Consider the following 15,714-nt stretch of genomic DNA (forward strand, 5'->3'; position numbering starts at 1 on the left):
ACATTCAACGCTAGATGTCATTATAGAAAGGTACAGGTCCTTTCATAGGAGTAAGTTCTCTTTTGCTGCCTCTTCTCTGAAGCGTAATCCCTCCTGTAAGAAACTGTTTAGCTATATAGATGTAGGTTTATGGAATCTGATGCCAATTTAGTTCTTCAGATTAGACCCAGATTTCCTAAGTGGGGAGGAGGAGAGACACCAGGGAGGAGGAAAGGCACTGGCAGCAGCTGACTGCCTATAGGATGTACCTCTCACTGCGAGAGGCACGTCAGCTGGCACCTCTCCTCCTCCTTGGCATCTCACGGCACACCTGAAACTTTATGTGGCATACAGTTTGCGATACACTGCCCTAAGAGCTGCAGGCAGTTCTGGTGTGAGGATTTCTGCTAACAAGAAATTTTTACATACAATGGATCCCAAACTCAGGTTAAAGTGTGCAAATTTGACTCTCCTGGACACTAGAGCTCTGTTTTGGCAATGAAGGACCACTGCTGTAGAATTTGCAGGAATAGTAAAGATTTGCACTCACATCACCCAAGAGATGAGACTCAAAGTGTGGTCTTCGCTGGACTCTGGAAATCCTGTGATGAAATTAACTCAACATTTTCCATCATGAAGTTTTTCCTTAAATGACTAAGCCGCATGCATGGAAATGTCTTATCTTGCACTTCCCCATTCACCAAAGCATTACTACATATTATGTTTCCCCCCCCCCCCCCCAACTGTTTCTCTTCTGCCCCTAGTTACTGTTCACTGCCTCGTCGTCTTTCCACCCAGTCCATTTTTACTTCATCAACTTCTTGTCCAAACCAGTTGTGGAGTTTGGAAAAACAGACGGTCCCTGAGGAAACAGGACTTTCCAAGGCCAGTGCAGAAAGGCCAGCTATGCCAGCGGTATTTCTGGATGGCAAGCCTCTTCGAGGAGGTACAGGCGGAGGTCTGTGCCCTTCTGAACTACCACCCGAACACCTCCTTATGTTCCCTTGGTTACTGCCCCCATCATAGCCATTGGGGAGATGAATAGAGGTGTGTGAATTATTCCATACAGCACAACCATTTTCCTTTACAGCAGAGCCAACGAGGGCAGATTTTTCGGCAGACTGATGATGGGTGACCTGACAGAAGGTGCTTAATTTGGAGCCAGATTTGTCTTTGGTAATGGCCACCCCTCCTTGGAGTCTGTAGCCTGTCACGATGTATTGCTCCATGTCTTCCAGTTGCAGCTGCAGCTCCTTTATGAGCAGCCTCATGTAGTCAAAGTTGGCCCTGGAGAGCGATTTCACCCAGGACTGCATTGCTGCTTCGCTCTCAGCTGCCAGGATGTAAGTCCGAGATTTGGAACCTTCAAATCTAATGGTGAAGGTGTAAAGTTCTGTGGATTCAGATGGCTCAACTGTGCAACCTTCCATGAGGATGGCACCCACTGGTTCTCTGCTGCCCTTATCCTCAAAATAAAACAGCACGTTGCCCTTTAACACGAACCAGCGTTTGTGGTAGGCTGTGTTGTGCTCGCCCCTTTTATAGAGGAATCCAGAGTTATCTGCTGGGGATTCACAAGTGGCGTAGTGCACTAGACTTCTCTCATTGATTTTCATTGCCAAGCTATTCTGTAATTCTTTAAAGAAAAGAAAATCTGAGGTGGAGGGAAAAGACAAGAAAAATATATTTAAAGGGTTGTTCAGAAGTGTGCTTTTATTTATTGATTGATAACATTTTTATATCGTTATTATGAAAATAATTCCATTTAAAATGGCTTATCCTCTATAATATAACCCTAAGCGGCTTGTGGCATGTGCAGCGGTGAGAGCAACGGCAGGAGGGTGTCCGAGGTGCTACGAGGCGTCCAGCTGCTACTGCTGCAAAGGGAAGTGGAGGGGGAGAGGGCAAAGTGGCTGCTTTGGGTGGAGGGGTGTGCTGGAGGACAGGCAGTAATCTTGGTTTGCTTGGGGGGCCAGAGAGAGATAGGCAGGGGGCCAGGGAGAGAGACAGACAGAAAGAAAGACAGACATACAAGGGGCCAGGGAGAGACACAGACAGTAAAAATGACAAACAGAGGGCCAGAGAGACAGAAAGACAGCGGCCAAGAGCAAGAAAGAAAGACAGACAGACAGGGGGCCAGGGAGAGATACAAACAGAAAGAATTACAGACAGGGGGCTAGAAAGACAGACAGAAAGATAAATGGACAGCCGGCGGCCAAAGAGAGAGAGACAAAGAAAAAAAGGCAAGACAGCAGCCAAGGAGATAGAGAGACAGAAAGAAAGACAGACAGAAAGTGGCCAAGGAGAGAGAGAGAGACAGAAAGAAAGAAAGAAAGACAGACATCTATTCTAGCACCCGTTAATGTAACGGGCTTAAAGACTAGTCATAAACATAAAACAAGAAATACAGAAAGCAATGAAATGACATAAAATATACATCAATTCAGACTCCTATAGCCTTGAGTAAATAATATTGTTTTCAGCTCTTTCCTAAAAGATAACAATGATTGAGTTTTCAGGACCTTGGGGAGCCAATTCCAGCTTTCTAGGCCTGTCACTCTAAAAGCCCATTTCTTCCACTGGACAAGTCTCATATCCTCCCAGCTCAGCCCTTCCAAGAGATGCCTAGTTTCCAATCACAAAGCTCTCCTTGAGAAAGTTTTCAAGCCAGTTCTAGTGCTCTTTGTAGCATAAAACTAAGAAACGCCAGCTGAGAAGACAGATTATATTAACAACATGAAAGGAACGGAGAAAAGAAAGAGAAATCTGGTATTTGATGTGGCGTAATCTGGCACAGCAATTTCTCTGCATGACAGTATTCTAGAGAACGCCATTTGGGTGGTTTTCAGTGTATGTGCGTATTTGATCAAATACACTTGAACCCTCATAGCAGGTAAGTTTGACGTTTTTTTATTTGTAATATCCTGTTTATAAGTGTAGAAGAGTTTTTCTAAATTGCTTTGTGTGTCGAGTGCATGATGAGATGAGAAGGCATGATGGCAGATAAGGGCCAAATAGCCCATCTAGTGGCGTAGTAAGGGAAAGGGCAAGGGGATGTCCACCCTGGGCGCCATGTTGGTGGGGGGGTCTTCACCCCCTTCTCTCTGCCCCTTACCATTTCTCCTCTCCATACACGCGCCTCCCCCTTCCCTTCCTCCATACCTCTAGATCAGGGGTGTCAAAGTCCCTCCTCGAGGGCCGCAATCCAGTTGGGTTTTCAAGATTTCCCCAATGAATATGCATGAGATCTATTAGCATACAATGAAAGCAGGCATGCAAATAGATCTCATGCATATTAATTGGGGAAATCCTGAAAACCCGACTGGATTGCGGCCCTCGAGGAGGGACTTTGACACCCCTGCGCTAGATAAAGTTGTTGTTTTCGGCAGTCAACAATGTGCTCTTCGTGATCCCGTCAGATCTCCCACTGATGTCACTTCCAGATGCTGCACATAGGAAGTGATGTCAGAGGGAGAGCCAATGGGGTCACGAGGAGCATGTTGACCGCCACGAGCAACAACTTCATCTAGATCAGTTGTTCTCAACCCTGTCCTGGGGACCCCCCAGCCAGTTGGGTTTTCAAGATATCCCTAATGAATAAGCATGAGAGAGATTTGCATATAATGGAAATGACAGGTATGCAAATCTCTCATGCATATTCATTAGGGATATCTTGAAAACCCGACTGGCTGGGGGGTCCCCAGGACAGGGTTAAGAACCACTGATCTACAGCATAGGTGTCAAAGTCGGTCCTTGAGGGTCGCAATCCAGTCGGGTTTTCAGGATTTCCCCAATGAATATGTATTGAAAGCAGTGCATGCAAATAGATCTCATGCATATTCATTGGGGAAATCCTGAAAAGCCAACTGGATTGCGGCCCTTGAGGAGGGACTTTGACACCCCTGATTTAGAGGTACAGGAAATGGGAAGGGGGGGTGCGCATGGCAGGCAGGATTGGGGAAGAAGCGGGGGCAGAGATAAGGGCTCTCACCCTCGCTATGCCACTGTGCCCATCCTCAAAATCTATTATCTCCTCTCCGTATTGGCTAAAGCTCTTTACACCTGCATTGTGATGTCATATAGAAACATTCTTGGTAATGCAAAAAGACCAGCTCTTAAATCTCCTTCTTTGCACCTAAAATTTTCAAGGGTAATTATTAATACAACCAGGAGGTTGGGTTTTTTTTAATTTATTTATTAGATTTTCAATTTAATTACCAAGCATAACTTGTACAGAAAGCAAAATTAGGCTTATGATTATTATTCCATCATTACTCAATATCCAGAAAACAGAAATGAGTTAGACTAATTATGCTCAAGTCCTCTAATTGGATCCAAAATGTTATAATCTAGCGAGAAACAAAAGGCAAATTTTAAACATAAAGACTGGACAAAGCATTGAGTTAGGTGTATATTCTATCAAATAGGGCTCAGGATTGTTCTTTTTCCAAGCGGGATAAAGACAAAAAGGTTGTCAGCTGGTTTGGTTCATAAAAGACATGTTTAACAGCTTGATACAGAGCAATACATTTACAGGGGTGTCTCAATTAAAAAATGGCACCCAAAAATATAACCCCAGGCTTCATTAACAAAAATTCTCGACGACGCTTCTGCGTCTCTCGTATCAAATCAGGAAACATTACATTAGGGATTTCTATCCCACAATTACCTTGCAGCTCAAGGCGGATTACAAGTGGTTTGTCAGGACATTAGAAGTATTTAGGGAGTACTTTGTATATTTCTTTAAGTTGCTAAGGATTACATTTGAAATGTCATGGTATTAGGAGTACATATGGAGTAGTAGGTGATGCTTGGGACATTTCTGATTGAGATAGTTGGGTTTTATGTGTTTTTTAATAGAAGGGTTTTTATTTCTTTTTTGAAGGTTTTGTAGTTTGTGGTCGAGATCAATAGGTTGTAGAGTTAGAGGTCGAGTGCTGGAGCTCCAGTGGCTAGGAGGTTGTCGTACAGTTTTTTTCTTTTGACGTTTTTGGTTGGAGGGTGTTTGAATAGTGCGTGGGTTCTCCTATGTCTGGTTGAGGTGGATTGAATTAGTAGATTGTTCCAATAAGCTGGTCTGTCTCTGTTTATTGCTTTAAATAGTAGGCAGTAAAATTTGAAGTGTACTCTCGCTTGTATTGGGAGCCAATGTGAGTCGTGGTATGCCTCTGTGATGTGGTCAAATTTCTTCAGTGAGTAGACCAGTCTTAGGGCTGTGTTAGAGATTGCGCCGCATTGTGGGGGCGTTGTGGGGGGTTTGGGGGGTTGTAACCCCCCACATTTTACTGAAAACTTCACTTTTTCCCTGTTTTTAGGAAAAAAGTTAAGTTTACAGTAAAATGTGGACGGTTACAACCCCCCAAACCCCCCATAACGCCGGCACGATCTCTACTAAGTAAACTGGGAGGGGCTCCCCAACAAAAACCCCCGTCGGATCACCTAAAAACTGTAATTTTCTTTGGCGCGCGCCTCCATCTTGCGCTCAGTTGTCGGCGCGCACCTTTGTCTTTCGCGGGGTTGTCTATGAACCATTTCATTTCCTTCATCAGGAGCAATCTCAGGGGCACAACCCGTTGTAACAGAGATTGAGGTATTTTAAAAAAGATTCCCTCAGATTGAAATATCTCCCGGTTGTATTAATAATTAGTTAATTATGCTCTGTTGAGCATAGTTACCCTTGAAAATTTTGGGTGCAAAAAAAGAGATTTAAAAGCTGGTCTTTTGGCATTACCATTATTAAGTTGACCCCTCTTATCTGCTATAATAAAACTCTTAGCGTGCATGCGCACTTCAAACTCTGTGCGTCCGTGCTCCATGCTGCCGCATGCACAGTAGAAGGAGCATAGTTTTGTGTGGCGGTTTCGGCATGCACAGTGGGAAAAAGGAGCTTGCGGCAGTTTCCCCATCTCAACAACGAGCGTTGGAGCCTGCGGTGGTTTAAACATTGCCTTCCCTCCGCGACGCTGTGCAAACCAAGAGACTTCTTCTCTGAGTGCTACAGATTGCCTTCCCTCCGCGATGCTGGACAAGGGAAGCAGGGAAGGGGTACTGCTGGACAAGGAGGAGGTGAAAGGAAGGGAGAAAGGCTACTGCTGGACAGGGGGCGCAAGGAAGGGGTACTGCTGGACAGGGGGGAGGTGAAAGGAAGGAGAAGAGGTGCTGCTGGACAGGGGGAGCAGGGAAGGGATAAGGGGTACTGCTGGACAAGGGGGGAGGTAAAATGAAGGGAGAAGATGGGGAGGGAAGAAGGACCAGAGGAGAAGCATGCAGGAGGCCCTGGAAACATATTTAAAAGCACAGAAAAATAAAGTCACCAGACAACAAAGGTAGGGGAAATGATTTTATCAAAAATAAGCACGCATGCAACTTGAAACTCCGTGCCTCCGTTCATCCGTGCCTTTGAAGAAAAACAGACAGGCAGGGGGCCAGGGAGAGAGATAGAAAGACAGACACACAGAAAGACAGACAGTGAGGCAGGTAGAGAGAAACAGACAGAAAGACAGACAGACAGTGGGGCAGGAGAGAGACAGACAGAAAGACAGAGAGTGGGGCAGGTAGAGAGATAGACAGACAGAGGGCCAGGGAGAGAGATAGAAATAAAGAAAGACAGACTGAAAGAAAGGGGGGCAGGGAGAGAGAAAGAAAGACAGACAGAAAGAGAAAGAAAGAAATGCCTCACGCCCCATTGTGCTAAAAGTTTACAAATCTATTCTAGCACCCGATAATGTAATGAGCTTAAACACTAGTATACACAATAAAAACTTTAGGCTATATATTATTTTTGGTATAGAAACATTGTAACATGATGGCAAATAAAGGTCAAATGGCCCATCCACAGCATCCACTATCTCCTCCTCTCCCTATTGTCTAAGGCTCTTTACACTTGCATTGTGATGTCATAGAGCTTTATGGTTATAGAAACAGTAATATGATGGCAAATGAAGGCCAAATGGCCCATCCAGTCTGCCCATCCACAGTAACCATTCCTCTCTCTAAGAGATCCCACGTGCCTGTCCCATGCTTTCTTGAATTCAGACTCAATCTTTGTCTCCACCACCTCTACTGGAAGCCTATTCCACGCATCTACCACCCTTTCTGTAAAAAAGTATTTTCTTAATTACTCCTGAGTCATTGCCTCTTAACTTCACCCTATGCTCTCTCATTCCACAGTGTTCCTTCATTTGAAAAAGGCTCTATCATATTCCCTCTCTTCCACTTTTCTTCCAGAGTATACATACTGAGGTCTCTAAGTCTGTCCCCATACGCTTTATGACAGAAACCACTGACCCAATTTTGTAGTTGCCTTCTGGATAGGGTTACCTTATGGCTCCAGAAAAAGGAGGATGGATTGAGACCTCCGGGTTTTACTTCCATTGCTTTCAATGGAAGTAAAACCCAGATGTCTCAGTCTGTCCTCCATACTTCCATTGAAAACAATGGAAGTAAAACCTGGAGGTCTCAATCCGTCCTCTTTTTTTCTGGAGCCATATGGTAACTCTACTTTCTGGACATGAGCAAGTAGTGAAGATATATGAGCGCAGGAGTATGGCTAACTGCTAAATTATAAGGAGACTTTTCTATGAAGCAGCATGAAGCCATGTCAAAAAATGCCCCCCCCCCCCCCGGGCCTGCTCAAGGGACTATGGTGCCCTGAGGCAACATATATTATGATCACGTTTTGGGGCTCATGTTCAAAAAAAGATAGACATCCAAAAGACAGCATAAACTGGCACTTGGTCGTCTTACTAGCCAAAACGTCCAAGTGGGCATTTTCAAAACTGACTTTCTAGACATCTCGGTGATAGTTTTGTCTCCAATGTGTCTAAATCACAAGGGGGGAGGGGATGTTTTGGGCAGAATGAGGGCGGGTTTAGCACTTTGACATTTTACAGCAATGATCAAAAATTTTATAAAATGTCCAGGGCAGAATTTGGATATTTTGGGCTAGACTAAACTAAACCTTAGGTTTGTATACCGCGCCTGATTTTAAAATGAATAAGGGCTGAAAAGGTACCCAGGCTGACCAGATGATCACTGGAGGAATGAAAATATGGCCCCACATACTCCCCCCAGTGGTCAGTGACCCCTTCCTACTCCAAAACGATCTAATGGAACAGTACATACCTGTCTCTAGAACAGCAGCACCTGATATGGGAAATCCTAGTAAAACAGCAATGGCTGGAGTTTGAGATTAGAGGTCTGCATGGGAACGGGGATCGCGGGAATCCCGCAGGAATCTCCCCAAGGTCAACGGGACTCCCACGGGGACCCCTCCCAGACCCATGGAACTCCCACGGGGACCCCTCCAAGGCTGACGGGACTCCCAAGGGGATGGACCCGGGGTTCCTATCCTGAAGCCTACCTAATTTCTGGTTCAGGTCCGGCACCGTGCTGAGCTTCCGATGAATCAGCAGCAATAGTTTCTGTCACATAGACACACAGACTCTGTTATCTCTGCCTGCTGTTATCTGGACTCAAATGAAGGGGGAGGAGGAAGTGCGTTTTTGGACACAGAAGGCATGAACTTGGAAGAGAGGAAGGGAAGGGAAGAGATGCTGAGGTGGGAGAGGGAATAGAAAGGGAGAATTGGGCGTGGGTATGTCAGTGAGCGGGAAAGAGAGATGGTTGTGTATACAGGGAATGGAAGAAAGAGGGAGGGAGTGAGGTACAGATGAGAGGGAAGAGAAAGATGAGAGGGAAGAGAAAGATGAGAGGGAGAAAAATGGAAAGGGAACAGTGGGACACATTGAAAAGGATGCAAGAGGGAGGAATGTTGGACATAGTGGACTTGGTGAAGGGAATGGAGGGAGAGATGTGACATGGTGTTGGAGAGGGGTGATAGAACAGAAGGAGAAATGTCAGGCATGGGGCTGGTGGGCAGGGGCGAAGATGAGAAATGGATAAATGCTGGACCATGGTAGGAGGAACCAATGGACAGTAACAGAAGAATTTACAGAAGATGAAAAAGCGGAAAAAATAAACTGGGACCAACTTGATGGAAAAATAAGTTTCCAGACAACAAAGGTAAGCTTTGGGAAATGTATATAGCAGATGTCTTTGTATTGTGCTCAAAAGAAAAGAAAATGCATTTCTGGTTTTATTTCTACAGTGTTGAAGTACTTGCTGGCCCTTGATGTGGCTGGTGGGGATCCCCAAGCACCGCCAGCAGAGGACCTCCTCTAGAGATGGCCAGAACTCCCCTCCACCAAGCGCAGCAGTCGCTGGCAACATTCATGAGCCACTGAGGTGCCAGCATCTGTGACTCAGGGATGCTACTGCTGCCTGCCAAGCTTGGCAAAAGGGATCCCCAGCCAACTGCAAAGGAAGTCCTCAGCTGACAGCTTGAGGGTCCTCATCAGCAGAGTATTTATATTTTATATTTACACTAGTTTTTTAGCCCATTACATTAACAGGCTAGAATAGCTGTGTAGACGCAGGCATTTCTTTCTTTCTTTCTGTATATCTGTCTGTGTTTCTCTCTCCCTGCCCCCTTTCTTTCTTTCTGTCTGTCTCCCTGGCCCCCTGTCTGTCTTTCTTTCTTTCTCCCTGCTTGTTGTCTGTCTGTCTTTCTTTCTTTCTGTCTCTCCCCCCTGTCCAACAGCACCCCTTCCCTGCTCCCCCTGTCTAGCAGTAGCCCTTCTCCCTTTCTTTTACCTCCCCCCTGTCCAGCAGCACCCATAAGAGATGCGTAGTGTAGTCCAAAGCAGCATGAGTGTGCACGCGTGCATGCATGTGTGGGCGGAACAGAGGCAGAGCCCAGGGAGAGGAGACGATGGCCACGGACACTCTCAGCCAGAGCTCCTGCTCTCGCAATGTGGCCGATAGAGGAGGCGGCCAGTGTCTTGCGTGGAGCAGAGCCGGCATCAGGGAACAGAGCCAGTGGCTGAGCCATGGTGAGTGAGCGCAGGACCAAAGCCCACATTGTCTTCTGGGTTCAGTAATGCCGCTCTGAGTCCGCCAGCTGCCTTCTGCCGTGGAAGCTGGTGAAACCGCTGCAGGCAGAGTTCTACTCTACTGCGCATGCGGGGGCACGGCACCGTGGATCACGGACCCACCAAGTTTGAAGTGCGCATGTGCACTAAGGGGGGGCAATCAGAGGCAGAGGGAGATCAGAGGCGGAGAGAGGCGATCGGAGGTGGCGGAAGGGTGATCGGAGGTGGCATGGGGGCGGTTGAAGGTGGCAAGAGCGATCGGAGCATGGACCGTACCTGGTGGTCTAGCGGTGACGTGCAGAGCCGTGCTGTGAGTTCCCGTGGTCTCACCAGACTACAACAGGGAGTTCCTGTTGTAGTCTCATGAGACCACAGGAACTCAGCAGCACGGCTCTGCACGGAGCAGGAGTGTAGGAAGAGCGCTCCTGCCCCACATCACTGCTAGACCACTAATTAAGGGGTAAGGTCCGGGGGTGGGTCAGAGCTGGCCAAAAGTTATTCGCAATTTTTCCCTATTCGCGGACTGGCTCTGCCCCTAACCCCCGCAAATAGTGAGGGAGAAGTGTACTAGACTGCAGAGAAGGGGACCCAGATCCACATCCCACTCTAACTAGTACACTTATGGTTGAAAGTGTGAGCCCATCAAAAACCTACTGTACCAACATACACCCAGGAAACGCAAACTCTGTATTGAAACACCTTTACAGAAGCTCATGCATTATATCACCATTATTAAGCTCATATAAACTGCTCTGAACTGACTTTCCCAGTCAATAGCAGCGGTAAAGAAGCTTTGAAAAAATAATACGGGTTATTGAATAAAAATATAGTAAGGTACAGTAGGTTGTGGGTAAGTTTTGTAGAGTTCACCAGATATCTGAATTTCCCTGGATGTGACCTCCTTTTCGAAGACATGTCCAGGGTCCAGACGGTTTTTTGAAACCTGGCACTTTGTCCATGTTTTGAAAAGCTTCTAGCAACAAGTGACGACAGGACAGCAACTGCTGGTGCGCTGATGCAGGGCCATGGGTCCAGATTTTCATTTACAAAAAACTGGTAACCCTATCCAAAGGGGGTTATGATGAGATAGGTGAGTGCCTGGGAATGACACGGTGGCAAAATTCATCACCGTTCCCGTCCCTGTGGATAACCACGGGAAATAATCCCATGTCATTTTCTAGTGTCTGTTTCCACCTCAGTCCTTCTACACCAGCATTCTTCAAAGCAAATCTTGCGGGTCAGTGGTTGTGGCCATTCATATTCTCATTCTTATGTGAGCCAAGGATAATGAAGCCATTGTGACATTACTGATGTGATTGGCTCTTAGGCACTGGTGGAATGAGGCATTATGACATCACAATATCTGCTCTGGATACCAGAGACTGTCATTCTGTAGTGTCTGTTTCAACCTCAGTCCTTCTACACCAGCATTCTTCAAAGCAAAGATTGCGGGTCAGTGGTTGTGGCCATTCATACTCTGATTCTTCCCTCTCTCCTTAAAGAATGACATGAAGATGGTTTCCCGCGGTTATCCGCAGGGACGGGAACGGTGATGAATTTTGTCACTATGTCATTCTCTACCTGGGACCTTTTATAAGAAATTCACTGCAGTGCCCCTTAGGATGCCTCCACTGCTCTGCTGGGATGTCTGTGTGGCTGGTCTGTTAAGATTGCTGACCCCCCCTTCTATGTCACAGCGGATGATTTTTGTATGTTTTTCATCTGGACTCTCTGAACCATTTTTGAATTTATAAAAAAAAAAGATAAATACACTGAAGACATACATCTAGGAAATTGTCATTAAAAAAAGACATTTTTCTGGGTTGAAAATGGTAATTTTCTCTACTGGATTTTTCGATGTTTTCCCCCAAATGTCCAAAATTGGATTTAGACTATATTGAAAATGCCTCTCTAAGGGGTCCTTTCATTAAGGCACGCTAACCGATTTAGCGTACGCTAAATGCTAAGGCATCCATTATATTCTATGGGCGCCTTAGCATTTAGCGCGCTAAATCGATTAGCGCGCCTTAATAAAAGGACCCCTACATTACGCAGAACAGATTAATCCTGAAATCCTGAAGTTATTACATTTGTATATCTTACAGGTAAATTCCTTCTCGTATTCCTTTATCTCAGTGTATCTCCTGAGATTCTTAGTGTGCCACGGCACACTGAGGAGGAAGAGAGGCGCCTGCCAGCTGACTTCCCTACGCGGTACGGCGCCAGCGCTGCCCGATTCACCAAAGGCCTGCATGTTTCCCCCTTCTCTCTAGCTTCCTCTGGCTTCCCCCCTGGCCTCACCTTTAAAGCTAATTACAGCAGCCTGCAGAGGATCGCCGGTAGGTAACATGATTTTATTTTCAATAAAGTGATTGAAAGTGTCAGTTTTGAGAATTTATATCTGCTTTGTATAAACTAAACTAAACTAAACCTTAGGTTTGTATACCGCGCCAACTCCGCAAGCGCAGAGCTCGGTACGGTTTACAGAGTTAAGAGGAAAGGAACTACAATGAAAGGATATAGGAGAGGGACTAAGAGGATAGAGAGGGACAGGATACTAGAGAACGGGAGGTGATTAGATTTTTGAAAAGAGCCAAGTTTTCAAGTGTTTGCGGAAGGATTGGAAGGAGCTTGAATTTCTGAGCGAGGATGAGAGGTTGTTCCAGAGTTCTGTGGTTCTAAAAGGGAGGGATGTTCCAAGTATATTGTGTGTATATAAAAAATGAATATAAAAAAATTGCATTACAATTAGTAAAGGGGATGGGATCTGGGGCAGAGCTTGGGTGGGCCTAAGGAGGTCTATAGTTGGGGTACTCGGTTGATATTTGTTAGACTTAGGGGGTACTTAGCTTGAAGTAGTTGAGAAACACTGCTGTAGGTAATCAGCTGGCGCCAGTGCCTCTCCTTCTCTCCGGCCTTCTTCCCTGCTTGTACCCCCTACTGGCATCTCAGGGCCCATCTGGAGGGCCTCTGCACATGCACGGACATCGATGATGTCATGCATACGTGTGATGTTATCACGGTGATGTCCGCGCACTTCTGGGTGCCTCAAGCCATGGCCACTACCTTTAGTGTGCCCCGGCTCAAAAAAGTTTGAGAGACACTGCTTTATCTGGTGTCTTTAATAAAAAGCGCAGGCTGTAATCAGGTGCGCTTGCATGGTAACATCTTTTAAAAATCAAAGACAGGAATTACACATGAATCATACATACGTAAATCCTTTATTTTTTAAAAAAAATGTACAGGCTGATGAAAAGCCATGCTCATGTTATAAAAACAGACACAGTAATATCTTTAGCTAAAAAATATATATGTAAAAAATATATAAACATAAGAACATACGAATAGCCTTACTGGGTCAGACCAATGGTCCATCAAGCCCAGTAGCCTGTTCTCATGGTAGCCAATCCAGATCACTAGTACCTGGCTAAAACCCAAGGAGTAGCAATATCCCATGCTACCGATACAGGGCAAGCAGTGGCTTCCCCCGTGTCTTTCTCAACAACAGACTATGGACTTTTCCTCCAGGAACTTGTCCAAATCTTTCTTAAAACCAGTGCCTATACCAGAAGATAGGAAAAGTAAAATACTAATAAAAAATTAAAAAAAAAACCACTGTCATCAGTAGCTAAAAAGACCACAAGGTCACCACTTGAAGGTATTCAGAAAGATTTCACAAAAAAATAATTTTTCCCTCTTCTCTCCCTCTCCCCCACTCCAAGATACACAGCCATTCACTATCTCCTGCGTTGAACTTTAGGCTCCCTTTTTGACCCCCACTGTGAGCATAATTCCTATCTTTGTCATCGGGGGTAACAGACAGACAGACCAAGTAAATAAGTGCTTTTTTATTGTATAAAACAGGCTACAAACTTTTCAAAGAAAATAAGCAAGCCTTCAAACAGCTGGTGATCAATTTAATATTGAATTGCTCTACAAATTGTAATTATTACCAGATTTACCATTACTTAGCTCTTACTGTGCTAAAAAAAGATGCATTAAATAGACTGAAATAATAACATGTAAAGTTCAATTTACCATGGATCTCACAAAGAGAAAATATCACTTTCTTACCTCTTACAGAGTTAATAAAGAATCCAGCTGTTCCATAACAAGGAAACCCAGCCAAGTTCAGGTTTTGTATTTCTCTTTATGCCATATTATTTCCAGGCTCTAATAATTCCTGCTGTCTTCCGCCCCTTGGCAAGAAATGTGTGTGTGTTTTCCTAGTACTGTAATTGCAATGCTGATCCTGCTGCTTCACTCTGCCCTCTAGTGGAAGGAATGTACTGTCCTCAGAGCACCTACCCCTAAGCACAGCCCTCTCTTGTTAACCTCTTCTATGCCAGATCATGGAAATGGATTTTTATAAAATCATTTGTTTCTTGTGCAAGTAAAATTTTGCTCGTGTAATTTGACTGGCAGAGGATAAATCATGATGGTAAGATTGGGGTAGGTTAGTACTTATGCACATATTTTTAGCAGTTCATATGTTCAGATTTTAACTCAGAAAATTTGTGCATCTCCAAATAACAGGTGTAAATGGAAGCAAATAGGGGCCTTTTTACTACTATTAATTTATTTTATTTAAAAGATTTCTAACCCGCAGAAACCTAAGTGGTTTACAAAATACAACCATAATTATCATATAACACACTATACATACAAATAAACAAAACATACTAATCTAAAATGCATATAATTAGTATCCCAGCCTATTCAATTAAAAGCCTCCTATAAACAAAGTTACTTTTACAACCTTCTTAAATTTCTAGATATCAGAAAGCAATCTCAGTGGTCCTGTCAATTTATTCCATAATTGTACACCTGCAACCGAAATTACAGATGCTCTCGTGTTTGCATAATGTACATGTGATAACTCAGCTGCTGACAATCGCAGCATATCCTCTGACCTTTTCTATAGCGCTCTGGATGTGTGCAGCACTGTACATATTATAGACAGGTACTTTCTCTGTCCTTAGTGAGCTCACAATCTAAGTTTTGTGCCTGGGCAATGGAGGGTTAGGTGTTTTTGCCCAAGTTCCCAAAGAGCTGCAGCAGGAAGCAAACCCAGTTTGCCAGGATCAAAGCCTGCTGCACCAACCAATAGGCTACTCCTTCACTCCGTTAGGAAGCAGTAAACGGGCTTAGCATTCCTTGCTGAATCTTTCCTGTGCACTAAATCCATTTCCAGCACAGCCATTAAAAAAAGGGCCTTTGTTCTAATTCTCACAAGAACTAACAGCAGCCATTCAGGAAGCGGTGCGGGACCTGGCAGGACCGCAAAAAGCTCACGCTTGCCTTGTGCACTGCTCTGCCGCAAGAGATGAGGAGGCAGCTGTCTAGCAAGGGAGGGGCAGGAGCGCGGAAAGCTCCTGCCGATACTGTGCTGAACCACCACTAGACCTGCCCTTTGCCTTGTACCCTGTCCCAGCCTACCCATAGACCACCAGGGTACAAGGCAGGGCAGTGGGACAGGGTACAACAGTTGGTTCAGAATTTTTTTTTCTTGTTTTTTCCTCCTCTACACATGGGTGCATCTTATGGTCAGGTGCGTCTTGTAGAGCTAAAAATACGGTACCTTTGCTTTCAAAATCGGCACATAGTGAAAAGTATAGATATACTTTTCCACTAATGCAGGCATGATAAATTGCCCCTTGGGTGCAGAGCATCTTTTGATCAAAGCTGCTATTTCAGGGAGTGAAGAAGTGTGACCAAAGCCAATTAAAGTTTGCACAGGCTTGTGACATATTCTCTGTGGCACTGTCGTTTGATATAACCCTTAGGGATATAAACATTTCTG

At 45.0% G+C, this 15,714-nt stretch overlaps 1 protein-coding gene across 1 annotated transcript; it reads right to left on the reverse strand.

Annotated features, from left to right (window-relative positions):
• Positions 1-743: 743 nt before the first annotated feature.
• Positions 744-14,110, reverse strand: PHETA1 (PH domain containing endocytic trafficking adaptor 1). The gene is made up of 2 exons (XM_033956001.1): positions 13,986-14,110; positions 744-1,633 (listed from the first exon to the last, which is right to left on the reverse strand). Exon 2 carries the CDS (start codon positions 1,593-1,595, stop codon positions 744-746), a length of 852 nt encoding a protein of 283 aa, XP_033811892.1. The 5' UTR covers positions 1,596-1,633; positions 13,986-14,110.
• Between the last annotated feature and the right edge of the window lie 1,604 nt (positions 14,111-15,714).

This window comes from Geotrypetes seraphini, chromosome 8 (assembly GCF_902459505.1).
Source record: "Geotrypetes seraphini chromosome 8, aGeoSer1.1, whole genome shotgun sequence".
Lineage (NCBI taxonomy): Eukaryota > Metazoa > Chordata > Amphibia > Gymnophiona > Dermophiidae > Geotrypetes > Geotrypetes seraphini.

Coding starts and splice junctions, on each gene's coding strand:
- PHETA1 (XM_033956001.1), bottom strand. CDS start 1,595: ATGAAAATCAATGAGAGAAGTCTAGTGCACTACGCCACTTGTGAATCC.